Source organism: Barbus barbus, assembly GCF_936440315.1.
Source record: "Barbus barbus genome assembly, chromosome: 44".
In the NCBI taxonomy this organism is placed as follows: Eukaryota; Metazoa; Chordata; class Actinopteri; order Cypriniformes; family Cyprinidae; genus Barbus; species Barbus barbus.
This window is the reverse complement of record NC_136722.1, coordinates 24,088,810-24,106,328: the sequence shown is the minus strand read 5'-3', so window position 1 is coordinate 24,106,328 and position 17,519 is coordinate 24,088,810. Positions and strand designations below refer to the sequence as shown.

Here is a 17,519-nt window from a genome sequence, read left to right as displayed (position 1 = left end):
AATGTTGATGACTGTTTATTATCAGAGTTCATCCCCTCAGCAACAGGACAGTGGCTGGTGTCATGTGATCTCAATCGTGGCCTATGGGAATGTAAGGACTAGTTCATCCTAAAATGAAAAAGTCATTATTTACTCACCCTCATGGTTGTTACCTCCATGGAACAATGTTCAAGCATACAATTAAAGGAATAGTTCAGCCAAAAAGGAAAATTTCCTGAAAATGTGGTCATCCAAGATGTAGATGAGTTTGTTTCTTCATCAGAACAGATTTGGAGAAATGTATCAATCCTTCACTTGCTCACCAGTTGATGCTCTGCAGTGAATGGGTGCCGTCAGAATGAGAGTCCAAACAGCTGATAAAAACATCACAATAATCCACACCACTCCAGTCCATCAGTTAACATCTGGAGAAGACAAAAGCTGCATGTTTGTAAGAAACTAAACCATCAAGACATTGCTTCTGGCTAAAATGCAAGTTGATTATACATAATATCGCTTACTCCAGAGAAAAGTGGTCTTGTCTGAATCAGGAGAGAAAACTGCACAGATCAAGCACCGTTTACAAACCAAAACAGTCCTAAATAATTCTAAACAAATATGTGGCTGGATTTTGATGTGAGAGACAACAGGAGATAGACTTTCTCAGTGGAGGAAGTGTTATTATGGACTATAAACTCATATTTTAGCCGGAAGCAACAGTTTGAAGTTAAAACATCTTAATGATTTGTGAAAGGATCTTAAGGATTTGTTTCTTACAAACACACAGATTTTGTCTTCTCAAGATGTTAACAGATGGACCGGAGTGGTGTGGATTATTGTGATGTTTTTATCAGCTGTTTATACTCATTCTGACGGCACCCATTCACTCCAGAGGATCCACTGGTGAGTAAGAGATGGAATGCAAATTTCTCTGTGCAAATGAAGAAACAAAAATGGGCTGTAAAAGCTGCAAAAATTATGAAAAAGTAAACTATTTACAGTGATCATTTCTGTCAATTTTGGTCAAAAAGAGGTGAGAATAAATTCAACAAGAGAATAATTTATTCAAATCTCTTAAACAGAGCTTATGTATCATCATATTCATCAATTATTGTACAGAACAATAGAAATATCTGATATATATAGATATATATATATATATATATACTTTAATTCTGCATACATTTCCATACATACACTCACACATACATACATACATATATATATATATTTCCTTTGTTCCTATTTCCTTAAATATATTTTCAAATGAAATGGAGTTATGCTTTACTCCTATAAAACAACCACCACCGCCATAACAAAACACACATACACACACACAGTCCATGTTTGTGTGCATGTATGTGTTTGTGTAGGTTAACAAGAGCGCACTTAAGCAATATAAACGATGGGTCCTTTCATTGTGGTCTGATCTTTGGAAGACTGATTCTGCTTACGGTATTAAAACACTTACATACTTAATCCTTATATGGTTATTATTGGCATTATGATGGCTTTTTTACTGCTTAAAGTCAACACAAAACAGTCTTCAACCCATTTTACTTTCATAAACCAACATATCTGGGTAAAAAAGGACATTCAATGATAAAAATGCAAGGCAGGACTTGATTTAATCTATTGCAATTCGATTGGATGGTGGAAAGTGTCTATATGACTGGCGGTTAAAAATTTAAATGAAGGAAAATTACATTTGATAAGCATTTTTTGTTTTCTTTGGAATAACGCACACTAAAATTAGTATTTAAAAAGTAAACGGGTTCGTTCTGGTTTCATGTTGACTTTAATCATCATATTATCAGGTGAATCAAAGCCTGCACATCATGATGCTAAAATATGCACAGTAGCCTCATTTGTATTAATATAATAATATCATATTACTAAAGTTCATTACACCTCTTGATCTCGTCATCCCAAAAAACAATGAAAGAAGTACATTCTCTCTGTCTCTGATTGGCTGAAGACGTTTGCTAAGACGACAAACATTTGCTCATGATGACTGCGATAGTACTTTTACTCTGCGAGAGTGTTTAGAGTATTTCATAGTGCTTCTCCATTGCAATCCTCCCCACCTCTGTCCTTCAGTGGAAGTATTTCCCTTTCATCCCAAGTTTTTGTCTTTTTATCTAACCCCATTCTTTCTTTCTTTCTATCCTCTAACTGGTTCTCTCTAACTCTCTCCTCTAGCTCTGAGTCGCCTCATCTCTCATGTGTTCGTTCTGCCCTTCAGAAGAAACAGTGGAGACAGAGAAAGCAGAGGAGAGCCTAGAAAACATGGAAGGGGGGAAAGAAAAAGAAAGGAGGCAGAGCATGAGGTAAGAAACCATTGTGCTTGATATATTGCTAATCTACAGGCTATGATGAAGAATTTGGCATTCAAAAAGCAATTAAAGTTACATAAGTGTGCAGTATGTAATTATAGGGCACGTGTCAGTTGTGCAAGTTCAAATAAATGCCAGGTTTAATGAAAGGAATGTAATATATGTAATGTGAACGTAATTCAATTGATTTGATGATTTTTGTAAATGGAGTATGAAAATCACAACTCAATCCGTTTATGTTATAATATACACTACTAGTCAAAGGTTTGGTCCACTCATGACTTTTTACATTTCTAAAAATAAAGTTTAGTTTTTAGTACACAAGAAACGAGTAGACATGAAAACCTTCAGCAGTGTCATGAAATTGGTTTGGATTTGAATTATTTCTTAGTTTTCATAGTTTACTATAACTCTAAATTGTGGAAAAGGTTAATAATAAAGAATTTATAGATATGGCCAAACCTCTGACTGGCAGTGCAAAATAAAATATGGATACATGAAGGTCGCAGAAATGGGTTTTGTGATCAAATGAAGTCTTCCTTGCTTAACTAAACTTCTTTTAATAAACATCATCTAAAGCATACAAAAACATCAAGGGTAATTCAACTGATTTGATATTTAGTTATCAAATCAATTGAATTTGATAAATATTTAGTTATTGTTGAGTAAGGCTGCAGGCAGAATTATCCATGCAGGGCAAATTTTTTATGAAATGGTGGACCATTTGTAGGAAAACTAATATAAACGGCTTCTTTTCGGTTTGAAAAAATTAATCACCCCCCACCCCCCCCCACACACACCTTGCTTTCTGATGTTCTTTTGCTTGTTCATCTAAATCTACCCTTCATTTCCCCTCCTTTTCTTATCTTTCTATCTCACCTGTCTGCAAGTCTCTTAAGCGCACGCTCAATGTTCATGCGATGTCCGACCCGACTCACGCCCAGATCCAGGAAGTCCTCTTTTGTCAGAGACGGCAGATGGGAGCCATCAATCTCATTGTCGAGAAAACGCTCTCGGTGCTCTGCAAGATTCAGGTAAGTCAGCCAATCAGCAACATCATATTTGCTCCAGTAGGGGAGGGGCTTAGACACAAAAGGCTGATTGGGTGGAGGAGGAGTTAAGGGCGGGTAGCCCATACAAGATGGGGAGGAGCCTCCAGACAGGAAGTTGGTAGGAGAGAGAGAGCTGGAGACCAGCACGGGGTTAGGGGGAGCTACAGGTGATGGGAGCGGAAAGAGAGGAGAAGTTTGCGGGAAAAACTGCTCTGAATATTGATGGGCGACTCCCAACGGGGGCGTTAAAGGAGGCTGTATGTCGTACGGAGAGCCGTAGAACGGCGCAGACGGAAAAAGAGGGAGAGAGGATGGACGCGGAGGTCCGGGTTGTGGGTGGTCCGAGCAGGAGATGAGGGGACTGGGAGCGCGACGACGCTGGGTGTAGGAATGAGATTCAGAACGGCGTAGCTCTGGTCCGGAGAACTGAAACTCTGAGGCTTTACCGCGATACTTAGAGCGATGCTTCGGAGACAAGGGATAGGGGGAATAGGATGGAGAAAGCGGCAGATGAGAGACAGAGGAAGGAGACAGAGGTGCGTGAGAGAGAGATATCGGGGAAATGGGAGGATGAGGTACCGATGGAGGAGAGAGTGGTGCATGAGCTAGGGAAAGAGGAGAGAGGGGGGCATGGGGCAGTGACGGAGGGGACAAAATCCCATGAGGAAAAGAAATAGGAGAATTAGACGGCGTCCAGTCTTTGAGTGGAGGTGGAGCTGGGATCGGGGTTAAGGCTGGGGTTAGAGACGTTACAGGAAGAGGAGACGAAGGTACGAGGTTAGGGTTCAGAGCCACAGAGGGACAGTTAGATGTTAAAGAGTTAGGGGGAAGGTTTGGAGAGAAGGAGCGCTGGAGAGACTGCACAGAAGCAGGGAGGAGAGGCATACAGCCGGAGGGATCGCCTGGAAACCTGTGAAGAGTAAATGAAAGCGTGTAAACCAGAAAAATAACAGTACTGCCCATATAAATCAGAAAAATAGCAATAAAACTAGATAAGAGGCATTTGAAAGTGAAAATATTTGCCACAACAATGCTGAGGTGTTGTAGGTGTTTGCCAGGGATTGCTATGTGCTTGTTAAAGAATATTAAGAGGTTTAAGATTTTTGGGTTGCTATGATTTGAGGTATCATTCATGTATATATATATACAGCGGTGGCTAAAATGATTAGAACACTAGTGTTTTCACCAGTTAAAAATAGTTTGAAGTCAGTTATTTCTATCTTTTGCTGTAGTGTGTCAGTAGGAAATATCAGTTTACATTTCTAAACATTGATTTTGCCATTAATTGTAATAATCCAGTGAGATTTTTGTCTGACAGCAGCCAGTGCTCGACACAGAGATCTGATCTGATCATCATCCAGTCTGAGTAACATGGACTGAGTAACATGAAGAAACAGAACAAACTGAGACAGTCTAAATCCAGAAGAACTGTGGCAAGGTCTCCAAGATGCTTCAAGAAAGCTACAGTACTGTTAAAAATTGTAAAAATGCTGTAAAGTGAGGATGCTGTCAAAAATAATGTCATAAATAGATTATTCATCAATTAACTTCTATTAACTAAATCAAATCAACATTTGGTGTGACCATCCTTTGCGTTTAACAGCTTTTGTCCTAGGTACACTTGCGCATAGTTTTGTAGGTAGGTTTTTGAAGCATCTTGGAGACGTTGCCACAGTTCTTCTGGATTTAGTGTGTCTCAGTTTGTTCTGTTTCTTTGTGTTACTCCAGACAGACTGGATGATGATCAGATCAGATCTCTGTGTCGAGCACTGGCTGTTGTCAGCCTCAAACAAAAATGTTACTGGGTTTTTTTATATATACTGGATATAATTTTTTTTATTTTTATACCTACACTCCATTTGAGATACAGTTGGAGGAAAAAGGTATATAGTCAATATATAACTGTACATCAGACCACATAACGAATGCAGAAATCTATGTAATTCTTAAAAAGTCCACAAGTCTTTTTGATTTCACAAGACATCTCACCCATGATTTGATGGTGGTGCCTGACCCTGCCAGCCACCAAGCTGTTGTAGTTTACTGCTGAGTTCATTTATAATGCTGGCCTTAACATTGGAGAGAGGAGAGTTCAGACGACGATCCATAAATGCTGGCATCTTCAGTGCAGCATCGCCTCCTCTTCCCTGTTCCAGCTCTTCCTCTTCCCTTGACCTATACATGTTAGGAGCAGTGCTAGCCTGCCGCTGTAGTGGTGGTCCGGTTCGTCCATTTTCTGTGTGCATGTTATATTTAGACATATTCTGAGTGTGCGTTTTTGCAAGTGGCGGGTTTGGAGGTTTGGATTTATGTATGAGCGGTTTGTATGTTTTTTGAGCGAATTTATCAGGGTGAGAAAGAGTCGAATCCAGGGACACTCTTTGGTCTCCTTTGAATCCATCCCCTACTATCCCAATCTCCATGCTTTCTCTCCGTCTTCCTCCCCTCTCCTTCTCTCTGCCTCCTTCTTGCTCTCTTCTTTCTCCAAAGTTTTCCATGTGGTGATCACTGCTGCTGTGACTATCCAGTTCCTCAATCCCAGAATCGACCACAGCCTCCGACCAGTCACGGCCCTTAAGTGCCGGAGGAAGTCGGTCACCTGCGATAACTGATGTATTTTCCAAAGGCATTGTTGTGGTGACAGTCATTACAGCTGCAGTTGCAGCTACAGTGGAATATGACATAGAAATGTTAGCGTGGCCTTGCTGCGGGTAGAAAAGCGGGAGCGGCCGATGCAACGACATAGGGTCAGATGAGGCAGTTGGGGCGGAAGGGGAACTCGATGAAGGGAATATCTGAGGAGAAGGAAGAGACGGGGAGAGAGCTGACTGGGTCAGATTGGCCACCTCACTGTCGTAAGATGTAAGACTAGAAGTGGCAGAGTCTCCCGCTTGTGACGAGGGTAAAGGTTGGGGTTGGCTGGTGTTTGGGTGCTGGGAATAGCTTGAGGGTTGCGACTGGGGCGGGTTTGCGGGAGGTATTTTGGGACACAGCTGTGGAGGGGGTATTAGAGGAGATGTTGGGAAAAGAAATGGATGCACCACAGCAGAAGGATGGATGGGTGTCTGCTGTGAGTCAGCTTGCGTGTTGTCTGGTAGGGACATTGCGTCTTGTGAGGGTTTGGACAACGTTTGCTGAGACTGTTGCTCCTCGTGTGGCTGAGATCCTGATAGCTCCTTCTGTTGTTGTTGTTGATTATATTCTGTTGTTCCATGAGTGTCTATTTCTATTCCGTTTGCAAACTGTATAGGGGGAGGTAGGGGCTCTGCAAACACAAACTCGTCGTCCACATCCACAGATAGAGCAGGAGGTGGAAGCACCATCACATCACCACCCTCACCAACCCCTAGATTTTGCCCTCTCTTTGCATCCTTCTCTCCCTCCTTTTCCATCCCACTTTCTCCCACCTTCTGTCCTCCTCTGTCATCCTGGGAATTACCAGAGGGATTTTTGTCAGCCGTGCTGAATTCATTCTCTGTGTCTATAAAAGAAGGCCTGCGGGGAGGAGGCTTGGGCGGTATCCTCTTGTGCCCTTCCCTTTCTCGGTCCCGCATGTAAGTGTGGTACTGATTGGCTCTGTTGTCTCTGTCCTGAAGGTGAGACTGGTACTGACTGGCTTGATTATCTGTAAACCGCACCTTTGGTGCCCCTCTTTCCTCTCGATCCACAATATTCTGTTCACTCCATTCCAAGCTCCCTGTTCCACCACCACTTAATCGAAGCATCCGAGGGGACTGGGGGCGACTCTGTGGGACTGGCCCACTTGTTGTTGGAGAGGCACCACTAAGGTAGAGAGAGGTGTGTGATTGGTAGATGTAGAATGGAGGAACAGGTTTTTGGTTTGGAGAGGAAACGGCGGAAGGAAACACTCCGGTGCTGGACAGTTGCCGACCGAAGTGGCGTTCCTCTTTACGCGTACGCCGGTCGTCTTTCAGCGCTCGCTCACGAGCAGCCAGCGCGAGTCCAAGTGGGCTTGTTGGGTCTAGAACTTTCCCTGTCAATGGGTGGATGAAGGTAGTGGCTTGATGAGGTGTAGCTGATGCATACTGAGGCAACCCAAACGCAGGCGGCATGCTTAAGGCATCGCCGGAGATCAATCCCTCATCTATAGATTTAGAAGGGCGCAATCGAGCAGAGGTTTTGGCCTCCAATGAAGTCTGAGCAGACTCCTGCTGATCCAACATGTCCTCCTCAGAGGAGTAGTAGAAGGAGGCGCTTCTCCGACGGGAGTCACGGTAGCGTTCGCGTTCCCGCTGTGCTGTGCTCCTGCCCAGTGTTTCCAGTCTTGATGGGATACTAGGTGGTTGAGGTGGAGCGGGTGTAGGTGCCACAACTGGGTTTTGAGGCTTTGCCTCTTCCTGCTCTTCATTATTCTCAGGAGACGGTTCTGTATCCTCACTGCTCGCCCGGCTGCTGTGCCCAGAGCTGCTGGTAGATGGCGCTTTCACAACAATCGCTGGGATTGAAATGGAACTTTTTTCCAACTTTCCAGTCTCCTCCACCTTGCGCTGCTTCACCAACAGCCCCTTCCCACCTTGCCGACCTGCAATCTTGGCCACCGCTGGCGCTTGGTTCCGCTGTGCGGTGGACTGTTTGGGGCCCACATCAGAGGGAGGCATGGCATTGCTATAGCCACGCCTCAGTCCACCCATTCTTGCTCCTCCCATCTTGCTGGTATCAGTTTCAGCCTGTTCAACACAATATTTCAATATTTTATAAATTTATAATATAAGTTATAATTTACTCACCCTTGTGTTGTTCTAATTCTGTATGCACCACAAAAGGATTTTTTTTTTATTTCCCGCACACTTGTCCATTTAATGTGCATTATATTCCATGTGCTCTGTGGGTATAAAATCTGGTAAAAACAAACTGAAATGTAAGAAATTTTTTAACAAAAATCATGACCTTGGTCGTTGGTCTCTGTTCACAGCTGTGTTTTCATGAGACAGCAGTTTGCTCCGACTCACCCAGGAAAAGTGTTGTGCTCGTTGCAACAAGTTATCGCATTCATCTGTCAACCGTCATTGTGACTGCCATGACAACCGGAGTTCCGGTCCAGAGAAATTCAACTCACTTAAGAAGGTATACAGATACTATTTTGGGGATTTCTTGGTGTTGTTTTTTTCATGACGCATTTTTATTAACCTTGATTTTTCATAACTTGTGTGCTTTTTCTGGGCTGAACTGTGTGCTAATAGAGTCTCATGAACATGCAGTCATGCACAGAGATCAACGGTCAAGGTCAAGATATTTATTAAATAATATGTAAAATTTCAGTTAGTTTTTCACCAAACCTTATCATACTGTATACCCCCGAACACTTGAAATATATGGCACGTGTCACATGGGACCATTCTGTGATACATTTGCATCTTTTTTTTAAAAGCATAATGCTGAGTGCTATCCACTGCCATTATATGGACGAGTGTGCGGGACATTCATTAAAGAAATTTATTTTGTGGTCCAAAAAAGGAAGAACAACAGCCCTTTAATCCCTTTAATACTTTTATTGTGGCTGTATATGTCCAGGAACAGACAAGAAAGAATATGACCAATGTCACTACTTGAAGTCTTTGACCAGCGCTATAAAGCTCTTACCCTGCGGTTGGGCGGGACCCTGTGCTGTGTCTGGCTATGAGGCAGGTGGTGCGATGGAGGCAGAGGAGGGACAGCATAAAAATGTGTTGGTGCCGCTCTCCTGTCTGTGTGGCCGCCGGCAGACAGGGGCGGCTCAGGCGCTGAGGTGTCGGGCGGAGGGGGGATGTCCTCGGGTCCAGGCACAGAAAGACTACGAGACAGCTTCATAGTAGGAGGATGTAGATGTACCCTCTCCTCCTCGGTCACTCCTTTGGACAGAAGACACGCAGAACACAGTTACATAAACTGCACCTAGAATTATGGTGCAACTGGATTGAAAAGAGATGGATTCAACACCTGTTGCATTTAAACCCACCCATGGATTTCTGACGCATCATCATAGCACGCTGAGTTGAATGGCCTGATGAAAACTGGGCTTGGTTATAACCATACCCAGACCCTGATGACATCATGCCAACACCTGATTGTTCGAGAGTTTGCTGTAAAAAAAGGGAAAAGACTGATGGGATGGAATATTTAGCACATTGAAAGAAGGCTCTACATCAGGCAACTTACAACTCTATTTCCTCACAATAACTGCCTGTAAAAGTACTTTTTTGTCAGCACCTGCAGCACAGAAGTGGTGTCACTCTTGCACTTATTACCAGGTGAAAAGCCTTACTAACATGATTGTGTAACAGCTAAGATCAGGCTAGCAAATGCAAGTGGACATACAAAGCAACATACTACAAAGAACCCTTTTATTCCAGCGAAACTGCTTTTTCAAAGCTGTGTATATAACTATTTTCAAGCATTTTTGAAGCCACTTTTTATTACAACAGTGACTTTTGATGTCACATGCTATTGTGCACACATCTATACAGCTGAGCGAGCTCATGCAATAATCAAGCGATCTCTCCCACACTGCTCTATCATGTGTGAAAATGAATTGTTTTGTTCTGAACATTTCACCGATTCAAGTCCCGTATTGCATTTTTGATCATTTTTTTACACCGAAATATTTCGCTTCATGCTGCTGTTCGCGCTGTTGTTTTTTTTAAGATGCTTGTTAAAGTTTATGCTAATGATAAATGACAAAAGACATCATACTGACTGTAGTTTAAATTATGAGTAACTTGACTTCAAAAGTAGCTTCCTCGACACTGTTGAAACGCTATGTTAATCAGAATGGAGATAATGAAACAGAGATGTTACCTCGTTAGCGTTAAAGCCCTTGTTTCGTTCCTTCTTGCCCCCATGACCTCTGTGACCCTGAGAGTCTGATGTGCTAATTGTTTGCTGAGCAGCGGCTAAAATCTCATCCAGCTTGTCTGGAGAATGAAAAGAGAAAACGAACATGCAATAAATCATGAACACTTATTTTTGCCTTTAGTCTTTTTATTTAGACTGGAGGTGAAACCATGTGCATATAATAATTTACATTAAATGGGAGATTCAAAAGTGTGTATATAGACACAAATGTATAGCAGGAGATATATAATAAATGCAAAGGAAGGGTTTCTTACTAAGGGCCATTTGATAGACGCTCTTCTTCTTTTCTGGCGCTTGAGAGCTCTCTGTGTGATCTGAGCATAGAGAAAAACACATGCGCAAAATTAACACACAAATACACAGACAGCTTTACATGTATCTGACCATAATGATCCTAATAAAAGCTTACAAGGAACAAACACATATGCCAGAGAAACATTTGTGATTTCATCAAATGCTCTTAAATGCCTCTCATCTGATAATCATACTAACTAGAGGCAGTCATAATGCATATTTCATCACCCGCACACATTTGAAATCTGACATTCACATACTTATAAATGCAAAAACAAATAAAAGAACAAACAAAAAAATCAAGTCACCTGGTTTCTTTTTCCATGGTGAGGCGGCTGTAAGTGAAGTGAGTAACATTAAATATGCATTAACGTTTTTATAAGTGCATGTTTAACTATGGTGACAATGTAATATATTTCATATTTAGCTTAGTTTTTTTATCATTTCAAATTATTCCCTTGCAACAGTATCAACGCTGTCAATACACAGCAAGGATTTTTCACAAGTTTGCAGTCTACTTTCAGTTGTCATGGTAACAAACTAAGACAAAAACTGACAGCCAACAAACATTACAACATGTTTTCAGTCGTTGACAAGAAACAAATTTCATAACTAATACATGTAAACCACATACAGTTGTTTATTATTTAAACTCTAGACTGATACTGACTGATAACTATTGAAACTATATAAATATTATTATATATTATATAAATGTATAAAAAATATTATTACATATTAACATATTATATAAACAATGAAACTAATGAAGGGCATTAAAATTAAAATGATGGGTAATAATAGATTATGATGGAATTTTTACGACCCTGTCCATCAAAATGATGGACAATGTTAAATATATATATATATATATATATATATATATATACACACAATTTATCCTCAATAGTTTTTGTGAGATTCATTCTAAAATAATATAAATAATTATACTATTATCCTTTAAATTATTTTAAAAAATAATATAAAATGACACACCTTTCTCCACTGTGTGCAAAGAAGAGAGAAAGAGAAAAAAGCAAATTATCAGTCAAAATGACACCTGGATGCATGATATCAGAGTTTTTGGACAGTAGTAAATGCTTAATAGACTAATATGCATTTCATGTGTGTATATGAGGTGTTTGTAAGACTGTACCCATCTCCTCCAGTTCTGAAGTCATGGACTTGGAGCGCAGAGCTATAGCCGGAGGGGTCAGCCGTTTGCTCTGCTGGGGCACTAAAGGGAGAGAGTGCTGTTAAATCAAATCAAAAACTGCCTGCAATGCCATTCATTCATACTCCCACAGACAAATCCACAGTAAAAACACTCGCTGACCTTTCTTCTTAGGCATTTCCTCCATCTCAGGATTTCGCGCTACCATGACGACCTTCACCATCAGACTGTTCCCGCCCTGGCGAATCATGTTCACCACCTGCCTGTGACCCACCTTCACTACATTGATTCCATTCACCTGTGAAAATACAGCCATCCATAGTAACTTAAGATACATTGTAACACATATAGCTGTTCAAAAGTTTGGGGTCAGTACTTTTTTTTTTTTTTAAGAAATGAATACTTTTATTCAGCAAGGATGCTTTATATTGATCAAAAGTGACAGAAAAGACATTTAGAATGTTACAAAAGATTCTATTTCAAACAAATGCTGTTCTTTTGAACTTTCTGTTCAAAGAATCCTGTAAAACATATCACACATATTGTATCACATCACATATAATAACATATAGCAGCACAACTGTTTTCAACATTGATAATAATGCTGAAAATGATGATAATGATGCTGAAAATTCAGCTTTGATAACATGAATAAATTATATATTACAATATATTCACACAGAAAACAGTTATTTTGAATATTACTGTTTTAACTGTATTTTTAATCAAATAAATGCAGCCTTGTTGAGCAGAAGAGACTTTCCAAAAACATAAAAAAAAAATCTTACCAACCCTTAACTTTTGAACGTATATATTCTAAATGTTCTATTTCTACTCTATTTTCAATTCAAGTGGCTTTCAGAAAGATTAATGAAGATTTTAAATAAAACCATAACAATTATATAAGAAAGGAAATTTGATTTGCAGTTTAAAGACAGCGAGAGAAAGACAAGTGGGCGTCTTAAGCATTCTCATCAGACTTGATTCAAAATGCTTCACAAACTCCAAATTAACCAGCTGGGAACCATGAGGTGAAGGTGTTTGCTAACAGGGCGGTCTGGAGATGCATCAATAAAAATATATTTTGCAATATCACGTAGTCAAGACGGCATATACAGAGAACACAAGATCCACGTCATCTTCTCTTCCAGAATCAAATTAAAGTAGGTAACACAAGTATCACAGTGAGGTTTGTCACCTCCGTGTAGCTGTTAAGATTTGTTCAACACCTCACAGACTGGAGACTAGTTAAACTAGTTTGGGCTTTTGCAGCGATGCAGCATTCAGTCTGCTATAACTTTCAATGGCTCTTTATCTAAAAAAACTTGCTTTAACGGTTCGTTAAGAGTCTAAAACATGGTTGCATCAAAGGAGGCGGCGTCTGGGCTAACCTCGATCAGGAAGTCCCCCATCCGCAGGCCGGACCGCCACGCGACGCCCCCCTCGTCGACAGACTCGAGGTACTGCAGAGCAGGGAAGGCTGGTGTTGGGCTGAACTCCTCCACGGGAGTCTGGGCTGGAGATCACAGATCACAATCACAGACGTGATCCGTCTATGTCATGCCGAGCTCGGTCATCAAACCAGAAAAGAGCTCGCTGATGTCCATCACTCACCTTTGGCCCCACGGAGTACAAAACCAAAGCCTTCATTGTCTTTTTTCTGCAGAAGTACGGTTTTCTCTTTTATGATGTAGTCACTGTCAGAGAGAAAAGAGAGAAACTCATGTGAAAGACTCACAGATGTGCAGAAGTTCCTCTGATGGATCAAGTTTGGATCAGATATATATATATATATATATTAGTGGTGGAACGGTTCAACTTTTTCACGGTTTGGTTTGTATCACGGTTTAAGAGTCACGGTTTCGGTATGGTTCAGTATGTTTAGGGAAAAACTATACTGTCAAATAAAAATAAAGAAAATCTAACTACAAGCAACAGCACAAATAACTATACAAATAAAATAATCAGTGATTTTCAGGGGTTTTTTAGGTAGGTCTATAAGCATTAGTGTTTAGGTACAGATCTGTTAATTAAAATCTAAATCTAAAATCATAAAAAATAGAAAATGAAAAAAATTTAATGATTTAATTTTTTATATCAAAATGGGAAAAAATGCAAACTTTTATATAATTTTTTTTAATTCAGTTATTTGGCAAAGAAACGTTAAAAAAAAAAGTACTAGTTTACTAAAAATACTTAAATCAGAAATAAAAATTAAAAACGTATTTAAAAATAAATAAAAAAAGAGACAAACTCAACAGAAAAAAAATGACTAATACTTTAAAAATTACAACAAACATAAAAATAAAAATTAATTAATAAAACATTAACAAAAAAAGTTATAGTTAAACTTCAACCATACATTTTTTTTATTGTGTACACTGCACTGAATCCACTGGAAAATCTAGCTCTTTTGGAACATGGCAGACAATTTCTTGCCGTTTTGGGCCGGCAGTCATCTTGGACCAGCAGCATAAGAGCTATATTTTATAGTTTTTGTAAAACTGTAACTAGTAAACCAGGTAATTTCTGGATTTCATAAACTAATGACCAGCTTGGACCAATCAGAAATGGGCTATCATTGTCACGGAACACTTAGAAGAGCGCCGTGGAAGGACGAAGTCTGGGTCCAAGTGCAGGTAAGGATCAATTTTAATGAACAAAAAGGCCAACAAGGCAAAACAAAACAGATTAGGAACGGGATACATCAACGGCAACACAGTGCATGTATCCCCAGAGTTTCAACAGTGACTACGACTAATGCAATAAATTACAATTAATTTACCCAGACAGAGCAGCGGGAGTGTGGTGTATAAATAGTCCATGACAATGGGGAACAGCTGGGAGTGTAATTTGTGACAGGTGTGTGTGATATGTGGCAGGTGTGTGGAGTTAGGGCAATGGAGTCTGGGAGATGGTGACCTCTGGTGGAGAAAGGAAGAACTGCAGAGCCCAGACTCATGACAATCATGTTCCAAAACACAGCTACTAGCTGAAGCTCAAAACAGAAATGATTCTGAAATGTCAACATATATATATGTTGGGTTTACGGTAGCAACTGTAGTAACTATGGTATTTTGGCGGACACTATGGTTACCATGGTGGGCATATGGGGGTTTGTAGACGTGTGCAGCTAGTTCAGTGCAAAGACAATGGACAGCTCTTATTATGCTCAGCTCTTATTATGTACACATGTTCTGACTGCGATATCAATGCAAAGTATGATGCTTGAAACACAACCGCCACAATGGCAGGCACAATGTAAAGCCAGTACTTAGTAACTTGCTAAAGAACTGACACAGAATAACCGCAAGACATTCAGATTCCAAAAAACTACATTTTTCCATTTTGGTTAAGGAAATGTTAAAATTGCCAGTTTGCTTAATGCAAGTAGAGCATAAGCCTGTACCATTAAAGTAATTTTAAGAACATTTGTTGATAACATGCACACAACCTTTATATCATGTAATCCAAAACTTTGGGTCCAAAAATTAGCTTTACATCTGCCTATGTTGATTAAAATGTTTCTTAATTTACCAAATCTAAAAAAAGGCCTTTATTATGTCTCTTTTTTATTAACTGAATCAGTTGTAATACTGCAGTCCTTGTTTTTTCCACAGTCACACTGATAAGTTCCCCATGATCCTGGAGATCCATCATGGAAACAGCACAGAAATACTGATGACCCACAGAATTGGCAAGCACAGGGTTTAACGTTATCTAACAACAAACATATCAGCTGTACCTGAATGACAGGGAAAATATTGTGATGCTTAATGATGATACATTTGGACCGAGCAACCATCCGTTTAAATGCATGCATAAGCATCATTATACGCTGTTTAAAATTATTTTTTAGTTTTTAACAAAAAAAGATTACTGAAACACTACATATGTTTTTCTACTTCAAAATGCCACGTTTAATTCAATGTGTTACTTGCCATTTCTTTGTTCTTATTTGTTAAATTTACTAGCAATTTCTGAGTGAAACAGTGCTGGGTAGTAACTGATTACATGTAATCTAGATTACATAATACATTTATATTACATTTTAAAATGCTTATATTCAGATTACAGTTACTTTTTATGGATTATGTGATTACGAATTATTCTTTTTAATTTTACATTTCTATGATTTAATTGGATATTATCTTTTCATCTGCTCATAAACCATCTGCAGTTATTTCATTTGCCCCAGTTTGTGAAACCCTGGAGTAATATAATGTTCAATGCATTTCTTTATGTTGATAACAAAGAATGGAATATATGTTATTTCTCTGTGCTTTTTATAACAATAATTCCATTCAAACCTATAAACAAGTTAGGTCAAAAGTAATCTAAAAGTAATCCAAAAGTAGTCAGAATACAATACCTAAAATTAGTAATCTAGATTACATTACTGAGTACAATTTTCACCATGTAATTTGAAACCAGCAACAGATTACGATTTGTAAGTAATCTATGCATTACTGCAGACGACATACAGTACTTTATACTTCTAGTTCTTATATAAAGCTACTTATAAGATAAATACCAAAACCCTACTACAAATGAAAAATGTTTACAATTTTAGAATTAACAAAATCTGAATTTCTCCAACCAAATACAAACCCAGATTTATAGATACTTAATTAACAGACTTGTATAAAACTAATTAGAAAACACTTATGAAGAACCCAAACTAAATGCCTACTACAAAATATACCATTTAAGGACATTGCACACTGAGTCTGAAATTTTCGCTTGTTAAAAAATAAATATGACCTCACGTTGTGTCGATCACGTTCACACACTGCCTCGTTCATCCGTCATAAAAAAATCGGAACAGGTTCGATTTTCTACATTTTCGCATCCGTAGCATGCATTTTGATAGGAAAGGATGACGAATACGGAAAAATGGAAACGCATGCGAAAGTTTCGGACTCGGTGTACAATGACCTTCAAAATCCAAATCTGATAGGTTTAGTCAAATTTAGTACATATTTATGCCACATTTGATCAATCCAGGAGCATCACAACACATTAAAATATTAATACTCAGATTAGCAGTGATGGAAAACTAAAACAAGTTCGATTTCTGTAACTAAAGAAGATTACTATTTAATACTTTTTGTTTAAAACTAAATACTTAAAGTTTTCATTTACAAAATCCTCACATGACAAGTTCACCCATTTTCTAGAAGTTGATCCATCTCAAATTTTAAACCAACCCAACAGCAGCGTTTTCCTACTTTTAACAGCATCAACACATCGCATCTGTGTTGGAATAAAATATTGTGATGCATAAATGACAAATAGTTTGGACAGAGCAACCAACTGTTTAAACGCACACACATGCTATCACATATCCACTTCATCTGTTCACATCACAAATGCATCACTATATTGTGATAACACATACTTAACTAACAGACTTCTATAAAGCTCATTTTAAATGAACCCAACTCAGAACTTACTACAAAAGAAAACTTAATGTCAGAAAACATATTGATGCCATATTTGTGAGAATTAAAACATGCAAACAAATTAATATTCAGATTATCAGCAATGGAAAACCAAAGTAAATTCAGTTTTTGCCACTGAAGAAGATTGTAATTTAACACCTTTATCTTGAGCTGAACGCTTTCCTTTTTTATTGCAATTATGATATCATTACAAAATCCTCACATGACAAGTTTGCCCATTTTCTAGAAGTTGATCCGTCTCGAATTTTAATCCAACCCGGCAGCAGCATTTTCCTACTTAAACGCCGTTCCCAACGGCATTACATATCGCATCTGTGTAGGAATGACAGCGGGAAAGATAGTGATGCATAAATGACGATACGCCAGC

General features: G+C 39.2%; 1 protein-coding gene and 1 gene segment (V, D, J or C); both read right to left on the bottom strand.

Moving 5' to 3' along the window:
* Positions 1–17,519, bottom strand: part of LOC306863410 (Ig kappa chain V-III region MOPC 63-like) — a 773,265-nt gene that overhangs the window by 161,413 nt on the left and 594,333 nt on the right.
* LOC306863250 (SH3 and multiple ankyrin repeat domains protein 1-like) overlaps positions 2,178–17,519 on the bottom strand; it is a gene marked incomplete at both ends in the record, with an annotated part of 41,276 nt that continues 25,934 nt past the window's right edge. Inside the window, 12 exons of the mRNA XM_079406501.1 lie at positions 2,178–2,259; positions 3,195–4,277; positions 5,357–8,055; positions 8,969–9,216; positions 9,324–9,447; positions 10,163–10,278; positions 10,474–10,533; positions 10,822–10,848; positions 11,670–11,750; positions 11,850–11,985; positions 13,079–13,203; positions 13,302–13,384. Of these exons, the coding sequence (XP_079262627.1) occupies positions 2,178–2,259; positions 3,195–4,277; positions 5,357–8,055; positions 8,969–9,216; positions 9,324–9,447; positions 10,163–10,278; positions 10,474–10,533; positions 10,822–10,848; positions 11,670–11,750; positions 11,850–11,985; positions 13,079–13,203; positions 13,302–13,384 (4,864 nt within the window). The remainder of the gene's footprint in view (positions 2,260–3,194; positions 4,278–5,356; positions 8,056–8,968; positions 9,217–9,323; positions 9,448–10,162; positions 10,279–10,473; positions 10,534–10,821; positions 10,849–11,669; positions 11,751–11,849; positions 11,986–13,078; positions 13,204–13,301; positions 13,385–17,519) is intronic.